This window comes from Centropristis striata, chromosome 18 (assembly GCF_030273125.1).
Source record: "Centropristis striata isolate RG_2023a ecotype Rhode Island chromosome 18, C.striata_1.0, whole genome shotgun sequence".
In the NCBI taxonomy this organism is placed as follows: domain Eukaryota; kingdom Metazoa; phylum Chordata; class Actinopteri; order Perciformes; family Serranidae; genus Centropristis; species Centropristis striata.
The window spans coordinates 10,839,941-10,858,010 of NC_081534.1; the positions used below are offsets into that span (position 1 = coordinate 10,839,941).

General features: G+C 40.3%; 1 protein-coding gene across 4 annotated transcripts in view; it reads left to right on the plus strand.

Moving 5' to 3' along the window:
* Nucleotides 1-18,055, plus strand: part of LOC131990676 (kinesin-like protein KIF13B) — a 79,911-nt gene extending 61,856 nt beyond the window's left edge. The window contains exons 26-42 of one of the 4 annotated variants that reach the window (XM_059355771.1): nt 1,211-1,343; nt 1,554-1,700; nt 3,473-3,502; nt 3,610-3,709; nt 5,439-5,565; nt 6,146-6,201; nt 6,421-6,539; nt 6,698-6,874; nt 6,978-7,070; nt 7,184-7,336; nt 7,495-7,572; nt 8,142-8,198; nt 9,031-9,124; nt 9,439-9,557; nt 13,691-13,756; nt 15,263-16,634; nt 16,727-18,055. In XM_059355771.1, coding sequence (XP_059211754.1) covers nt 1,211-1,343; nt 1,554-1,700; nt 3,473-3,502; nt 3,610-3,709; nt 5,439-5,565; nt 6,146-6,201; nt 6,421-6,539; nt 6,698-6,874; nt 6,978-7,070; nt 7,184-7,336; nt 7,495-7,572; nt 8,142-8,198; nt 9,031-9,124; nt 9,439-9,557; nt 13,691-13,756; nt 15,263-16,634; nt 16,727-16,980 — 3,175 coding nt within the window. In that variant the 3' untranslated portion in view covers nt 16,981-18,055. The remainder of the gene's footprint in view (nt 1-1,210; nt 1,344-1,553; nt 1,701-3,472; nt 3,503-3,609; nt 3,710-5,438; nt 5,566-6,145; nt 6,202-6,420; nt 6,540-6,697; nt 6,875-6,977; nt 7,071-7,183; nt 7,337-7,494; nt 7,573-8,141; nt 8,199-9,030; nt 9,125-9,438; nt 9,558-13,690; nt 13,757-15,262; nt 16,635-16,726) is intronic. The other 3 variants (XM_059355772.1, XM_059355773.1, XM_059355775.1) reach the window with 3 other exon arrangements.
* The last annotated feature ends 15 nt before the right edge of the window (nt 18,056-18,070 follow it).

Consider the following 18,070-nt stretch of genomic DNA (forward strand, 5'->3'; position numbering starts at 1 on the left):
GAGAGCTGATCCTTTGCAAAGAGGATGTGTGTCTGCTATATATGAGTTTTTGCAGGGGGCAGCAACTTCCTCTTTAGACTGTATTAAACAGCACTGGGAGACTGAACTAGGCTTTGGTCTTTCTGCAACAGAATGGAAGAGGGCAGTTGGCTGGGTGCATAATTCATCTATTTGTATCAGACGTGGACTCCTCCAATTTAAAGTCCTGCACAGACTCCACTTATTGAATAGCAAGCTTGCCAAAATGTTTCCAGGAACCAGTGAAAGCTGTCCTAGGTGTAATTGTGACCATGGCACCCTTAGCCATATGTTCTGGGGCTGTCCAAGGCTGAAAGACTTTTGGGAGGGTGTTTTCGACACAATCAATGCAGTGTGGGAAATAACAATTAAACCGAACCCTGTCACAGCCTTATTTGGTGTGGTGCCACTAGACTGTAGGATTTCAACCGCCCATGCCACAGCAGTGGGCTTCGCCACACTTCTGGCGCGGCGGACTATCCTCTTTAAGTGGAAAAAGTCGGTACCCCCTTCTCATGGGCGGTGGGTGATGGACGTAGTGGCTCATCTTAAAGTGGAACAACTAAGATATACGACTCAAGGCTCAGAAAGTCAATTCAAAAAGCTGTGGCAACCGTTCCTACTATATGTTGAGAAGCTCCCCGTAGACTAAATGATTTCAAGGGCCCGGTGAATTTATTTATTTTCTTACTTATTTTACTGTTTTTTGTTTTTACTTCTCTGTTCACCTCTGTCGGTTTTGTATAGCTGATTTGCATCATTTGTGAAGTTTTACCATTATTGCTTTTCTTTGTGTCAGAATGTCTGTTTATTTTTCTTATTGTCATTAACGCTCATATTTTTGGGACATTCTAATCATGTTTATTTTTATTATTATTATTTCTTATTGATTTTATGGTGTGCGCACAATACATTTGAGTTTCTGGATGTGTTTGAGTTCATGGATGTTCTTGTGCTGTATGTATTATAAAACCCAATAAAAAATATTCACATAACCTGATATAGATTTTTCAGGTTTTAAATGTGTTTAGTTGCTGCCCCTGTGCACAGCAGTACATTACTGGTACTCCTGCCTGCTTCTCCAAAATGAGGAAGTGTTGATTGCCATCTACCTAATACAACCTCACTTCAAAAAATCCCAAACTATCCTGTGTAAGCTTGGATCTGATGCGTGAACACGCTGTACCTGCAGGTGGAGTGAGGTGACCCGCCACCTGGAGCTGTGGGTGCAGCTGCAGGAGCTCAACGAGGCAGGAGAGTTCACAGCTGTAGAGATTCTTCCTGCCAAAGACGTACGCACAGGAGGAGTCTTTCAGCTCAGACAGGTATTATGGATCTCTGTGTGTTTGGAGATTTGAAGATTATTTATATTTGTTGTTTGTTCATTTGCATAGGAACACTGGTTGAGAGCGATTTTACATTATTATATTTGAACAGAGATCAGAATATTATTTTATTTGTTTTCAAGCATTATTTACTGTGTGCATTTTGAAAAGGCACAGTACCACTAACTATCCTCTTATTTTTACCTCTAGGGACAGTCCCGTAGGGTCATGGTGGAGGTGCGTTCAGTGCCAGACTCGGGCACCATGCCACTCATCACCGCCTCTATCCTATCTGTGTCCATCGGAGACGTACAGGTCCGACAGACGCGTCTCTCCAAAGGCAGCGAATCACAATGGGTGAGGAGGAAATATAATCAGTTGTTCGTATTAGTTCGAAACAGGCTGGACAAGAGATTTTATGGACCTTTAAATTTCTCCTCCACTCCAAAATGTTTTTTTTCTTATTTGTATGCCGTTTTAATGTCTGACCTTGACTATTCTGACTTGTATCCATGCAACGTTTGTCACAAGAGAGGTTTTTCTTTTTTGACATTTCTCTCAACATAAACAAGCTTAAAGATGCTAACTACACTCAAAATTCTGATACAATCTACTAGTGTCAGATTTCAGTGCACAACACACTTCTCATCTGAGTCTGGAGGCTCAACAGAAAGTTGAAATCTGCAGACTGCATGCTCACACTGCTCTTTCACCAGTCAACCTAGTGCAGGAATTTTTCAGTGAGGAGAAAGAGTACAACCCTGATTCCAATAAAGTTGAGACTTGACACTTGAAAAAAACAAATTATTGCCTTAATCCGACTATAACTGGACAACTGAAGTGCATGTAAACGTGTTAGTCCGACTAGTGTCAGAGTTCTCCAACTCCGATTAAGGCACCCAGATAATGTGATTGGAAATCGATTTTCACCGGCATGTATGACAAGACAAGAAAGCAGCCGGTCACAGTAGCGATGGCTCAAAGTGTTGAACCAGAACAGGCTACTGTTGTAGCCCTCCAACAGCATCCGCCGTTCGTGTCTACCCCTCAAAATCACCATCTATCTTGTTCTTGTTGTTCGAAAATGCCGGTTTCCCGCCTTTCTCCACTTATTTATTATGACGTAATAAGTCAACTTGAAAAGGGGTCATGTTAACCCGCTGAAACGACGCATATCACTGCCGAGTGTTGAGGAGGAGGACACGTTCCTGTTAGTTTTGATTTTCTCAGTTGCATGTAAACTGGGACAAGGACAGAAGTCTGATTAGACGGCAAAATCGAATTTCAAGCATAGCTCCATTAAACTGTGCATGTAAACGCACTGACTGTGTTAAAATCTGTTATTTATTTATTTATTTATTTATGAAATCCAAAAGATGTCCAGTTTGAGTGTTAGATATCTTACTGTATTCAATTGAATGCACACTCACCAGGCATTTTATTAGGTGAAGTATGTACCTAATCAAGTGGTGGTGTGGTCTTCATCGGCTTCAGGGTAGGACGTGTTGTGGTTCAGAGATGATCTTCTGCATTCCTTGGTTGTATCGAGTGTTTATTTGAGTTCCTGTTGAACCAGTCTGACCATTCTCCTCTGACCTCTGGCCATTCTCTGTAGACCCTAGAGATGGTTGTGTGTGAAAATACCAGAAGATCCTCAGATCAACAACCATGTCACGTTCACAGTCACTTAAGTCTCCTTTCTTCTCCATTCTGATGCTGCTTTGAACTTCAGCAGCTCGTCTTCACCATGTCTACATGTTTAAATGCATTGCGTTGCTACCATGTGATTGGCTGATTAGATATTTGCGTTAACGAGCAGTTGCACATGTCTACCTTATTAAGTGGCTGGTGATTGTAGGTCTTAAAGATGTTGCAAATCATTGCATTCTCTCTCTATTACATTTTCCACAGCGTTGCAGCATTTTTGGAATTAGGGTTGTAGTTGTGCTTCCTGCTCCTTCTCAAAACTTTTTTTATGGGGGAAAAACATGTAAAGATTATTTGTACACACTTGTCTAGAAGGGGACTTTAATTAAATTATTTTTTGTGAAAATGACTGACTTCCCCTTTTTTGACTTTAATAATATGTATCTTTTTTGACTCTGTTTCTCTTCTTATTTATATTTCAGGGTGGGGATGAAGAAATGGACAGCTACCAAGTAAGTAGATGGATTATAAAGAGTAAATGCATGATAGTTTGCTTTGAAATAAAAGTAGAAATGGTAGTGAAATGAAAAAGTATTTTTCTGTGCAACTGTGTGTGTAGGAGGTAGACCTGGAGAGGATGAGGGATCAGTGGCTGGTCACACTCACTCAGAGACAGGAGTATCTGGACCAGCAGCTACAGAAGATAGTTTCCAAACCAGGTACAGCTGTGGAACACATGCAGCATTTTTCTGATTTCTCTGATGTTGAAATGATTGATAGCAGCAACATTTCCCCTCCTCTATTTTCTTGTCAGTATGCACTTCTTGTGGCAACTTGTCATTTCCTCCCACTGCTTAGTGTAATTCAGCTTTGAAGGAACTGGTACTTAATTTTTCCCTTCTCATATTCAGTTTGTTAAAATGTATTTTCCAGTGTATAATTTTACAGCACAACTACTGCTTTCCTTTATTCATTTGTCATAACCAAGTGGCAGTGATTTACAGTTCAAGTCACTGTTAATATAAAGCCACAATGAAGCAAATATAGATTCTTACTCAGCACTTCCAAAAGTACAGCCGTGTGGATGAACGGGAAGCATCTGAGTAATTACTGATGGAGCTGAGCTGACAGTGATCATATGTCTCGAGCTACTCATGTCTACAGAGCAGCTCTGATTCTTTCACTACACTGTGAGGTTTTCATGTTCAGAGCTGAAGGTTGTTACAACTTGGAGGTAAATACACAACATACAGTATGGAAGGGCAAGGGACGGGATGTGGTACAAATTACAGTGAATTTTAGGGGGAGATAGCAGGTCAACAGTAGATGTCACAAAGAAGTGTACATCATCTGAAAGCTGGGAACTGTGTGTCAGATATTGTATTCACAAATCTGTAATATAGTTGAATTAATCAATGATTACTTAAAATAATTAATGTGTATAAGGGTTTAGAACATTATGATATGAGTATTTAAAGGCCATTCCCATGCTCAGTTATGTCTCATAAATTGTTGCTGCAATTTTTGACACAGATTTGGTGCTAAATGTTTCCATTGTTTTTACTCAATTGATATGAAATGGTCATAAATCCCTCAATAATACAACATTAGAAAGCCAAGACCTTGAGGGACATCATTGAAAAATCCATGCTGTGATTTTTTTTTTTCAAAAGCTTTCTACAAAAATTTTATTTTTGGATGCCAAGCAATGCTTTTCTAGCAAAGGCTTATTATCAATAAACAAGGAAAGTCATCCATCACGAGATGCCTTAAGCTTTCCAGCCATACCCAGTTTATGCAATTCCAAGAGTGTTCAAGGACCCCAGTATGCAGAAATGTTTAGATAAAACAGGCGAAAATAACCCATTTGTACTGCATGAGATACTTTAAATTTCATCTATCTATTCTATTTTTATCTATTAAAACTATATAGACTGCCATTGGGTGTTTCTGATTGTGGTCCAAGAGGACCCCAATACATTGGCATTTAAAAAAAAAATCACTATTTCAATTATAAACAGAAATCAATGATATGAAGTCATTAGGGAGAAATTGATTTAAAAAGTCATAAAAAAAAAGGTGAATGATAGAATAAAGCACCTGTGAGAATGGAAAAAAGTAGGTTATACCTCTGGGTCTGCAGGTTGCCAAGTCAATAGGATGATGGTTAATGACGAGATGCTATACCATATTACATCAGATAAAACAACAACACAAAAAGCTCTACAGAATATTTAATATTCAATGTAAAATTATAGATAATGCAACAAAATATGTGTGTAATGTATAACACTTCATTCACGTTGTATATATGAAATCCATACCTGATAGCCTCCACTTTTTAAGATCAAAATAAGGTGCATAAATGTATATATTTATACTTTTTTTTGTAATTAACTATATTTCCGATGTATTTACTCCTTTGTTCCCATGTGTGTATGTATGTAGATAAGTCAGAGGACGATGTTGAAAGGGAGTCCCAGCTGCTGGAATGCCGCCTGACACTCACTGAAGAACGCAACGCCGTCCTGGTGCCGTCAGCTGGCAGTGGCATCCCTGGAGCGCCGGTAGAGAGGTGTGTTTGAAGGGAAATTAACTGTTCCAACTATCATTTTTATTTTATTTTACTTAAATTTTTCTGGAACACAATTCTTCCTATTCTCCCACTGGAACTACTCTGTCTGTTGGGGGGAAATTCAGTGGTGAAATTGATGTCAAGTTACTTTCTCATCACAACTTTCTGAGCTAATCATAAGCCCTCAAATCCTACAATTACCACACCATCAACTCCTTATTTATACCTGCACTTAACTGATCTTGACAGCTTCGTGAAGGCTGAATCTTACATTACTGCTCAAATTACAGCTTAAATCAAAAATTGGTTGACAGCAAATTCTCACCATATTCAGTTAAGAGTCGTATTTTGTTGGTCAGAAATGTTGGTTAAAGAGGAGCTAGATTTTCTCATGTTTTATCTCAAACCACCTCTGTTTTCTACTCAGCTGATCCACTTAGCAGGGTGTTAATTGCCCAGTGTTGCTTGAGGACAGTTTTTTTCTCACAAAAATGAATACCTTCCAGTCAGGATGAGTGGAGATAGCTGTCACGAGATAGAGGTGTTGAGTCAGTGTTGTGACTGTGCTGTTTCTCTACAGGGTTCCTGTCCCTGGAATGGAAACACACATTCCTGTCCTTTTCCTGGATCTCAGTGGTATGTCCTTCGTCACCATCTTTTGTGCTTGCTCCTCAAACAATATATATATATATATATATATATATATATATATATATATATATATATATATATATATATATATATATATATATGTATATATATATGTATATATAGATATATATAATATATAATATAATATAATATAATAACAGTTAAAACTGCTTTTTCTCTCTCCTGTGTCTTTGTCCCCTCCAGCTGATGATTTCCAGTCCAGTCTTTCAGCCCCTCTGGCCGGGGGGCTGGATGCGTTACTCAGTGGGGAGGAGGAGGACGAGTTCTTTGACCTTCATATTGTTAAACACTATGATTCAGAGGTAATGTGACGATTGATATTCAGTGTACGGATTTGAGAGTTTCCCTCTTTTATATCTTGTTTTTCAATGTTCTTTTGCAAACCCCATGTGGACCAAGTAGATAGCAGATGGAGAGAATCTTTTAGCAATTCATAACACGCTTTTTTAATGTGTTCCAGGTAAAGGTGGAGGCCTCCTGGGACTCGACGGTCCACGAGTGTCCGCAGCTGAGTCGCGTGACCTCGGCTGACCAGAGGGTCTACCTGACTGTCAGCACAGCGATCCAGCTGAGCCACCCGGCCCACATGCAGCTGGTACTCAGGAAACGCATCTGTGTCAACGTCACTGGGAGACAGGTGGGTGGCCACGAGGCATGCTGGGTAGGCGCGGTCTAACACACTGACATTTCTGCCTTCTTCTTTACATAATCACATGTCCACTAATACATTTGTGTCCCAGGGTTTTGCTCAGAGCCTGCTGAAGAGGATGTCTCAGCGCAGCACTATCCCCGGCTGCGGAGTCACCTTTGAAATAGTTTCTAACATCCCTGGGGTAAGTACCTGACCACGCCAGCAGAGGTGCTGGAAACGACATTGATTTAATGATCTGGCATTAAATACACATAGTAGTACCCTGCCCTTTACACTGTGTGTCCCCTCCCACAGGACATCCATGGTCCAGAGGACAGGGAGATGCTGGCCAGGCTGGCTGCCAGCGCTGAGGACGACCAGTCAGCTGACAGTGAGGCAGCCATAGAGAAATATCTGCGCAGCGTCCTGGCTGTGGAGAACATCCTCACTCTGGACAGACTCAGACAGGTCAGGAAATATAGTTCATGAACACCTGAGACATACATTTTGATAGATCTCCAAACATCAAAACCTATTAAATCACTTCATCATCATTTCATCATAGTGTTTCCATAAATGACACAATTATAAATGCTTACAAAATGTATGTATGTGTGTGTGTGTAGGAGGTGGCTGTGAGGGAACAGCTGGCAGTCAGAGGGAAAGCTCCCAGACGCTGCCTGAGCTCTCCAAACATCAACCGGGTAAGAGACTGTTTTTTTTTGCTTTATTGACCTAAACATTAAAGAATTAGTTCAGGTTTTTTAGGCATAAGGTGGGTATGACCTTATTAGGTAGAAATATAAGCTCAAACTAGCTCAAGACATCCCACTGGGGTGACAGGAGAATAACTAGAAAGAAGTGTGACACAGGACTCGGAAAAGTTCATCTTCAAAATGTGTTTGTTCTTTGAGGTCCCTTTCATGGAGCTGTTTTATTTGTTGAACAATAGTTGTGTTGCCACAGATCTTCCAACAACATTTAAAATAATTTAAGTGTGCATTTTCTTACTACTAACCCCAAGAGTAAATTACTTTTAGCTTTTTTGTTTCATGGGATCAGATTTTGTTTCTATATTTTACCCTGGTGTTAACCTGTATCACTGGTATTAACCTGTCTCACTGGTGTTAACCTGTCTCACTGGTATTAACCTGTCTCACTGGTGTTAACCTGTCTCACTGGTATTAACCTTTCTCACTGGTGTTAACCTGTCTCACTGGTATTAACCTGTCTCACTACCATCCTAGCTCTAACCCTCTAACCCTCTAACCAGCTGTCAGCCAGCTGTCTGGATCTCCCTTTCTCCACTCATAGGCTCAGTGACTTAAAGGTGAGACACATACTGTTTTGTGCCTGTGTATCATTTAAATGAGGAACATTACTAACCCACGGTGTTTGTTTATAATATTTTGACACAGCTTCTTTGTAAGTGAGAAAAAAAGGCTCGAGATCACTGTATTAGAATATGTAAAGTCATATATAATTTTTACCTGCATATTTTCACCCTTATGAAAAGCAATATAAACTCAAATAATCCATATTAAGCATAGATGCATGCTAAAAAAAAAAAAATCAATGCTGTACCATGACAACAACTGAAAACACTGTCGAGCAGTGATTCCCAGCATGTGTGACCTCAGAGGGTATGTCTGAATTTGCCAGGGGGTAGATGGAAAGTCTGAAGCTCCATTAATATATATATATATATATATATATATATATATATATATATATATATATATATATATATATATATATATATATATATATATATATATATATATATATATATATATATATATATATATATATATATATATATATATCAATCAGTTATAACTTTATTTAAAATGTTTATATTTTGTGATTAAGAGAGCAGGACAGTCAAAAATGAGCAATTACTATGAATAAATGGTTGGAATAGTAAGTTAAAAGTAATGGATAAACCGCTAATAGAGATAGCTGAAAGTGATGGATAAACAGTTGAAAATAGATAGCTAAAGGTAATGGATAAACTGAAAATACATAGCTTAAGGTAATGGATAAACTGTTGAAAAGTACTTTAAAGTAATGGTTGAATGGTTGAAATATTTCTGGTGACCAACAGAGGCTGCTACAGGTTACCGATTACATGAATGCGCCTGCCTCTTGTGTGTATGCAGGGCTGGGAGAGCCACCAGGACCTTTCTCTCGTGTCTCCTTCATCTTTACGCACCCTGCCCAGCTCCATATCCCAGAACCTGAACCCAGAGACAGGTACGACTGATAAAACGTTTATCTTGTAATGGATTCTTTCCGTGGCTTTGAGTTATCTTTCCCTTTTTTCTGCCTTTGATGTCATCAGCTCTGTTTTTGCTTTAGCCGGTGGACATCTATATCCGTCCTTTTGCTCTGAATCTTAATTTGGCACTTGTTTTCCTCTTTGCCATCTCCCAACACATCTCTCAATTTTCCTCCTCCCTGCCTTGAAACTGTAATCTTTTTTTTTGCTTTCCTTCTGCCCTTGTTTTCCCCATCTTTGCTCCTGCAACCTCCTCTTCTTCTCCTCTTTTCTCTGTCCTCTCCATCAGCACATTCAGGCTTTGCTGCATCTTATCTCCCACCAGTGAAGGCCGTACCCAAGCTGCTGAAGTCACTGCTTCCTGGTGGGAAGGAAGATGGTAGAGACCAGACAGCTGTCCATCAGCAGGTACATTTATTCAGTCAGCTCTCAGCACTCTGGATTAAAGCCTGTATTCTGCTCGCTGTCTTATCAGGGATTTAAAGTTTATATGCATCACTGCAGCCTGAATCTAAATATCCCCTCTACTCATCAGCAGCTCGTCCTATTTCTTCTGTTGCCATGGAAACAGAGCTTATGTAGATGGAAACACAAATAATAAACAGATAAGTGTATAAATGCCTCAGTGCCCAAGATGAGTGGTTTTCAGAAGTTTGCAAAAATAGAGGTGATAAACTTCATCATAAACAAGGAATAAAGAAGAGTTCTTTTGTGTACACCTCATATCATTTTTTTAAGGTCACAAAAATGTTTTCATTTATCTCGTCTTCATCAGAGTGGTGTCTGAGGTGTCCTTAACAGTCCATTTACCAGACGATACTTAAATTACAGCAGCAGCTTTTACAGAATACAAAATTTTCTGAACAACAGGTTAACTTTGTACTAGTTTGAGAGATTTCATTGTCCATCCATCCGTTATCCATAATCCCTTATCAGGTCACGGGGGCTGGAGCCAATCCCAGCTGACATTTGGCGAGAGGTAGAGTACACCCTGGACAAACTATCACATGGCTTACAGATTTTTTGAAAAAAATAGATTAAACCTTTTTTTACCCATTGATTGGTTGAGATGAAAGATTGTAATTGTAAAAACTAATTTAAAGAGATATCTATTCAGCATCTATGGTGATCTACAAGTCAAGTTCATGGAAAAAAATATTGTTTTGTTCTATTTCTTATTCATTTTAATGCCTGGTACAACTAAAGGTACATTTGTTTGCCATTTTCCATGGTTTTCTTGATAATAACTTAAATCATTATCAAGAAAACCATGGAAAATGATACACTAAAATCTAGATATCAGCTCTTAATTAAATTCTTATGAGCTATTTTTGTTATGAATATATTTGTCCAAACAAATGTACCTTTAGTTGTACCGGGTATTAAAATGAACAAGAAATTAGAGGGAAAAAAAGGGTGGTCTAATAGTTTTTTCCATGACTGTATATATAAATAAAAAATATGAAAATACTAACTAAGTTGCTGCAAATAAAAAGAAGAATGAATGCCACTCGTGTTTTGGCACTGTGTTATTTGACGGAAAAAAAACAACCACACAAAGTGTTCCAGGCTTTGTGTTAAGAATAAACTTTGTCTTTCTGAGTCATGACACTTTGACACACGCCTTAGTTGAACGATCAGGTTTATGCCTGAAACTATGAGCACGTACAGTACAAACGTAGTTGTGATTGACATGCTGTATGTTTGTGATCAGAGCAGAAGCTCAACAAACAGCCCCCACTGAGACAGGAGCACACTGTGTGTAGAGGAGGGTTAATTAGGAGCAGGTGAACCTCGTCGCCCTGACGCGCCGCCCTGGCTCCTTCACCACCTCCGTACCCACTGATCTCCAATCATGTGCCATCGAGACCCGGGAGTCTGCAGCTTTTCATTGCAGCCAAACACTACAGCATCTGATTCGACTGATTAGCACATTGAGCAGCAGAGGGAAGCTAATCATGGAAATCATGTGCCGTGGTGTTTGGTTGGAATAGAAACCCGTCGGGCCTTGTTGGTGCATTGTTTGAGGCCATCGCTCTAATTAGTGCTTCACTCCACCATGCCTGCCACAGATGTTTAGAAAAGGTCAACACAGTAACAAAGGCTTGGGGTTTTGCAAATATTAGCAAGCTGCTGAGGTGTCTGTAATTTGAATGAGCGGTTGATTGTAACTCTGATCTCAACACCTGGCTGAATCAGTACAGTAGATACATTGACTATGACAACTTGTAATGATGTGACTTGAACTTGCCTTCAAGGACTTGGGACAAGACTTGAAACTTTACTTGGACATGCCCCAAAAGACTTAACACCAGAGGTGGGACCAAGTCATTGTTTTGCAAGTATTAGTACGTTGTAATACCCATACAACCATACTATTTAGTGAAAAGATATGTAAGTATGCAGTATACCAAAAATATCAGGATACTGCATGTAGTTGCAAATAAGTACCATTTCTGGCTATTCTGATCCTCTGGGTTCGTGTTAACCCTATTTACCTTATGAGCCTGTAAGGTAAGACTGTATAAATAATTGACGTAGTCACCTTGACGTCACCCATTGGTTTGTGGACTGCCTGTTTGAGGCATCGAGTTCGGCGTTACACTCCTCGCCATCTTGGAAACGGGGAGCAGACCATAGTTGGACTGTGGGGGAGCGAGAGAACTCCGACAACACTGCACTTCACGCATCTACACCGGCAACCTGACTGAGTAAAGTCGCTGCTAATTCCTGTTAACATTAACTGGAGCATTAACTGAGATGTTCATTTTGGCTAGCAAAAAATAAAAAAACAAAATATCCGTTACTTACCTAAGAAAACTGAACAGCGACTCCTTGGAGCGTGTTTTAGTCCAACCAAATGCTGAACAAGACATTTTTAATGAACAAAATGTTCAAATAAACTGTCATTAAATGGAAATAAGACCAAACCACTAAACGCCCTTTTTTCTTTTTTAACTTTATTGACACAGTTTCGGGAATACGTATTGCTTTTCTTGTCTCTTGATGACGGCTCGCCTTGTTAGCCACCTGTCAATCAAAGGTAGCCACGCCCCAAATCATACGATTCTTTATCTTCTGAGACTATAATGTTGTCCTAAAATAAAAATTCTGAGGTAATAAATCAAGTGAGAAGCCCTACTTCAGCCCACACCTCTGCATAACTTTAACAAAGTTTTAGTAGGGGCTATCTTGTCCTTTCTTGTTGGCAGATCGGTTGCCCACTGATCAGAAGGTCAGCGGTTCGATCCCTGACCATGACGTACTACATGTCAAAATTTCCTTGGGCAAGATATTGAACCCCAAATTGCTCCCGACGCTGCGTTCATCAGTGTGTGAAGTATCAGTGTAAAGTATTTTGAGTCGTCACAAAGATTAGAAAAGCGCAAAGTGCAGACCATTTAAAATGTAATGTACTGGTTATAAAACACAATCTGAAAATGAAGCCTTTGTTGTGCGCTTGTTGTGTTGACCTACAGGTTTACTGTCCTGAGCCGGAGCACGGTAGGATAGATGTGTTTGACCTTCTCTCTGATGGTGGACATATTCACCATGTAGGTCATCATTCTGCCCGGAGCTAAAGTACAAAGAGACCCGAATCCAACCGCTTAATGTTGATCATCAGGGTTTGAAGAATGAGTTGTTAATTTCCTCAGAGTGTGATGTCAGGGAGGCATGAGAGTCAAACAATCATCCTGATTAATATCCTTTGACTGTGTCTGTTAAGCTCACAGTCAAATAATTGTCTTGATTTATTAAACATCTTAAAATATCTTAAGATTTAAGCTCTTCAAAAAGTAGAAAAAGTGTTAAGAAGCAAATCACACACACTATTGAATGAGCTGAAAGTATTAAGAGGTAACTAGAATACTGAATAGGGATAAATGATTATGGGTGCAATTATAATTATGGTGCAATTATCCTGATTGTTTTACCAGTTTATCATGATTATCTGTCTGAGTGATCTGATGAACAAATATTTTTATTGCACTTTCTGCATCTCATATCAACATCTTGACTGCTGATTGCAACAATAAATTAAATATTTTAATCTTCCTAATATATATTGATGTACTACACTGATTATATGTAGTAGTAACACGTCTGTGCAGTCCAAATATATTGTAACAGATGGCCAAATGGCCTAGTTAGTTATCCTAGTTTAGTATTGTGTGAGGCTGCCAATGCAGTGCAGCTACAGCGTGATTTTCAGCCTACAGTATCTGTCATCTTTCTACAATCGTAGATTAACTTTCACCCGCAGGCTTCGTTTCTGTCTTACCATCATCCTGAAGCCTGAGCTTTGTAATTCCCTCACAGCAGCTAATCACCACTTCATGCACACTGTATAATGAACAGGTTTGAGAATCTACAGGCTTAATATTAATATCTAATCTCCAGGTGGAAGCGGACTGAAATGACACCAACTTGCTCATGATTACATCTAGAATAGCTTGACAAGTTTTCAGCACTGATTTACAGATTGTTTTATTTCAAATGTCCTTAACTGAATGTTTTTTAAATTCCCCTTCCTGACGCAGAGTTTGCCTCGCATCATGGTGCAGTCAGCCAGTGTTGAGGAGGGCCTGAGCAAACACCAGCAGCCAGTAAGTTCTCCCAGCTAAGATGGTGTTATAGGCATCTGTATGTACCAGAGATGCACAAACGTAATTTTCTTGTGTCCTATCTGGCCATATCATGCAGTTGTCATCTCCAAAATAGTTCTAGCAGGAACTATTGAATCCGAAACAAAAACCCACCACTTTCAATGACTTTGCTCAGCAGTATTACTCTGATCTGTGTGTTGGAAGAATGCATGGCACAAAAACCATACTAACCTGGCAGTCTATAAGACTTAAAGTTGAAGGAGTGATCAAATTAAACTATTATTTCACTGTATTCTTATTTTCAATGTACTACGGTTTTCAAAGGGAGTGGTGGTCAGTGGTGTTTTGTTTTTTGCTCCCTGTTTTGTTCTGCAATAACTGGAAGAAACAGCTGGAATCAAACTAAAAACCACTAAGTTGGTTTAATTCGACTCACTGTTATGTTAAGCATTATGGTATTGTTATGCTACTGTACTAGCCTGGCTCGTGATAACCCCTCATCAGCTAAGGCTAGCAAGCCTGACTACCTAGTGCCTCTCTCTACATGTTGCATTAGACGTGAATATGGAACCCAACTTCCCTGAGTGAGTGCAGCTTTGGGATTTGGTTGAGATCAAAACATTTGTCAGATGGACAGGACTCCACATGATTATTAATTTTTCTTCATATCTGCTGGTTGTGTAAATACGTAACTGTTCGCAAGCAAGTTTCCCCTATCAGCTTTATAGGATGATGTCAGCATTGTCTGTACACGTTTGTTTTTGCGGCCCCCATGTGGCCATAAAATCAGGTGCAAGTTTAAAGGAATAGTTCAGGATTTTGGACATTAAGTTGTGTGAAATACTTGCCAGTAGTGTCGTGGATGCAGAGCTATTAGTTAGTTAGATTAGCTTACTTTCCAAGCTCCGGTTTCCGAGTTCTGGCTGATTCCCATCGTAGAATAGATAGTTCCGGCAAGCTGGCAGGGTCATGAAACTACAAGGTTTTACTCCATACAAGCAGTCATTGTATTCACTGGCTTTTAGAAGAAACAAAATGCGGCCAAGTAAAGTTGGTTTCTGATATGCACAAGGGCCATTGTTTTGTGGTGGAATGGGTGACCTTTTAGTGTAGACGTAGTTTTGTGACCCTGCCAGCTTGCCGGAACTATCTATCCTACGATCTGAACAGGCCAGAACTCCGGTCCGGGAGCTTGGCAAGTAAGCTAATAGTTTTGCATCCAAGACAATATCAGCAAGTATTTCATTTTACAACTCAATCCAAAATTGATCCTTTTCACTCTTAAAAGGTACAAAAAGTAGTTCCTTGAGGCACCATGATGAAGCCAGTTTTGGATCTAACTGAAATAGACTCGCGACAATCTTTAATCGTTATAGTCCTGAGTCAGATTGTTTTCTAAGTAACTGTTTGAATCAAGAGATTGGAAACTGACATTTCAGACAGGGACTCAGCAAGGTGCTGCATCTTGAGTCACTAATACCTTTGTTGCCATGGTTTCCCTCTTAGGTTCCTATTGAGGAAATAATTCCACCTGATATCCAAAAAGAGAGCCCCAGATCTGTGCCCCTCCCTCCACCAATCATCCTTGAGACTGAAGACTCCACCCCCAGCCCGGTGAGCGAAACATCGAGCGGATACATGTCAACCAGCATATCTACAGCAACACTGTCAGAAGTCTACACTCTGAGCTGGGACCTGCCTCCGTCATCTGGCAGTAGAGCTGACGGCTTTGAGGCAGTGCCTGATGAAGAGGAAGAGTACCATAAAGTGACACAATCTGACACTTTCCCCGGGTCTTTTCTTGTGGACCAATCAGAGCCTCAGGAGTCACTGCTGGTTTTAGACAGTAAGGCAGATGAAGAGAGGACTGAATCGCCGCCGTCCAAACCAGACAGTACTCCAACGGATTCAAATCTGAGTCAACAAGAACCAGATCAGTGTCCATCAGTCCAGTTGAAGGAGCAAGTAGAACCAGAGTCAATTGCAGAATCAGACTCAGTATGCCAGACTAAACAAAAGCAAGACTCAACCATTGACCTTATCGGATCAGAACAGTTAGACAACTTGGAGCCACTTAAAGATTCTTTGTCAGTACAAGAGAATGAAACCAAAGAGGCACAATTTTCCAAAACAGACCACTCAAAACCAGAAACCCCTCTGAAAGAAGAACTTGAGCTAGCTGACGAGACTGACGCTCAACCGTCTGCACAAGAAGATCAAAGTCAGTCTGAAACAGTCGTCCCACTGCCACAGCATCCCAAACAAGACCCGACAACCTTTGACAGTGTTCAAGTTCCAGCTTCAGTCCTCGTCCCAACTGTGTCCGAAGTCTTGGTTCCTGCTCCTGCCCTATCTGGAGATTCGGTTCTTCTCGCTTCGTCTGAAGAACAAGACACTTCTGAGGACTCAAATCCAAATGAAAGCTCCATCCCGACTTCATCCTCAGCCATGGATGAAGTCCAACAGGAAGCACCTGCCAGTGTATCTGAGACAAACACCTCAGACCCAGCTCCTTCTCTGTCCAGTGTTCAACCTTCCAAACCTGATGCAACCTCAGTGGCAAACCCCTTTACGATCCAGAAAGTCAAGTCTTCAGACCTCAAGTCCTTTCACCGTATTTTAGGCGAGGAGGAAGATAAGCCTGCACAGGTGGACCGGGCCAGCAGCCTTGGAGCAGGACTGAACCTGACTGTGCCGATGGAAAGCCTTGAAATTATCTCTGACTCTGAGGAAGGAGACACAGCTGCTGTTCCTGACTGGTTGAAAGAAGGGGAGTTCGTGACTGTGGGGAGCAACAAGTGCGGCACTGTCCGTTACGTTGGACCCACCGATTTTGCCAAAGGTACCTGGGTGGGAGTGGAACTGGAGGTTCCAGCCGGTGAGTAGAACACCACCCAATCCTGTTGCTATTCGATGCATTTTAATTGACCATCACCACTCAGAATCTCTAACAAACCTGTCTTTCTCCAGGAAAGAATGACGGTTCAGTAGGTGGCAAGCACTACTTCCACTGTAACCCAGGTTACGGCGTGCTGGTTAGGCCAGACCGAGTGAGTCGGGGAGGTGGTAGCAAGCGTCGGCGCCAACAGCAAAAGCGCCGTAGTGCCAACTTGTCTGGATCCAGCCCGAACCTGGCTGCCCTTACCGCTCTGGCCAAAGGTGAAGGTGGCGGGGCATCAACCGGACGCAGCAGAGGAGAGAACCGCAAGTCGTGGAACACATGAGCGGCACAGTATCTGGACACCTACATGCAGCAGCCAGTTGATGTGAATATAGGATAAGCTTTTTAAGAAGAGACAATACAGTGTTTTATTTGGGCTGATCAGGATGACAGGCTTCACTCTGTCTGGTCCTTTACTGTAAGTTTGGGCGACACAAAATGATTCTGTCCTGAGATGTTCATCACTAGCCATCTGTTAATGGACTCTAGCCTACCTAATGACCTTAGTAATTAAAAACTACATAAAGTATCAGAAAATGTGAATGTTTTTAGTTTTTGGATACAAATAACAACCCTTTCTCAGTAATTAATGTGATTTTAAATGGTGGATGTCTCAGTTTGGAATGGATTTATTACAGATTACAATGAAAAGGGCTGTCTTAAAATCTGCACATTTTTCCTTTTAATGTTATGCTGCTTCTGGGTGAAAGTATCTGTGCAAATAAGGTTAAATGTTAAACATTTTTAAAAGTTCACTGGATTACTGTACACTGAGACTCAAAAGGTTACACAAAACCTTCATACATGCTCATATTTCTCTTGTTTGTAATGGAATCGCAGCTGCAAGTTTGGATAGACTTTCAAGTATCGCAACTTGTCTTTTAACTATTGGTACTGTAAAGTCTTGTGCCTTGAAATATACCGACTACTACTCAGCCAATGTGCCTTAGTGATAAACCACCACAGTTGATTTGCTGTTGATAGGTTCAAAACTGTATAACTGGAGCTTCTTTTTAGCTCTTGAATGTGTACTTCTACTGTTTTAGGGAAAAAAAACTTGCACTCCTTCTCCGACAAATTCTACTGAATTTTTGCAACATTTTTAAATCAGCTTTATCTCCAAGCAAGTGTGTCAAGATTAATTGGAAGTTTTAAGTAGTGATCACGTTTGTTTTTTTCCTCACAAGAACATTTTGAATTGTGCTGTGTGTATGGGAATGCTTGTTGGTGATTTTTTTTGGAATGCATTTAGTATTAATTTGGTAAAAAATATATTTTATACCATGTCTGAAAGCCTATTTATTTAACGATGAAGACACGATATTGATAATGAAAGCAAAATCAACTTTTTATATTGTTAAATAAATTTCATT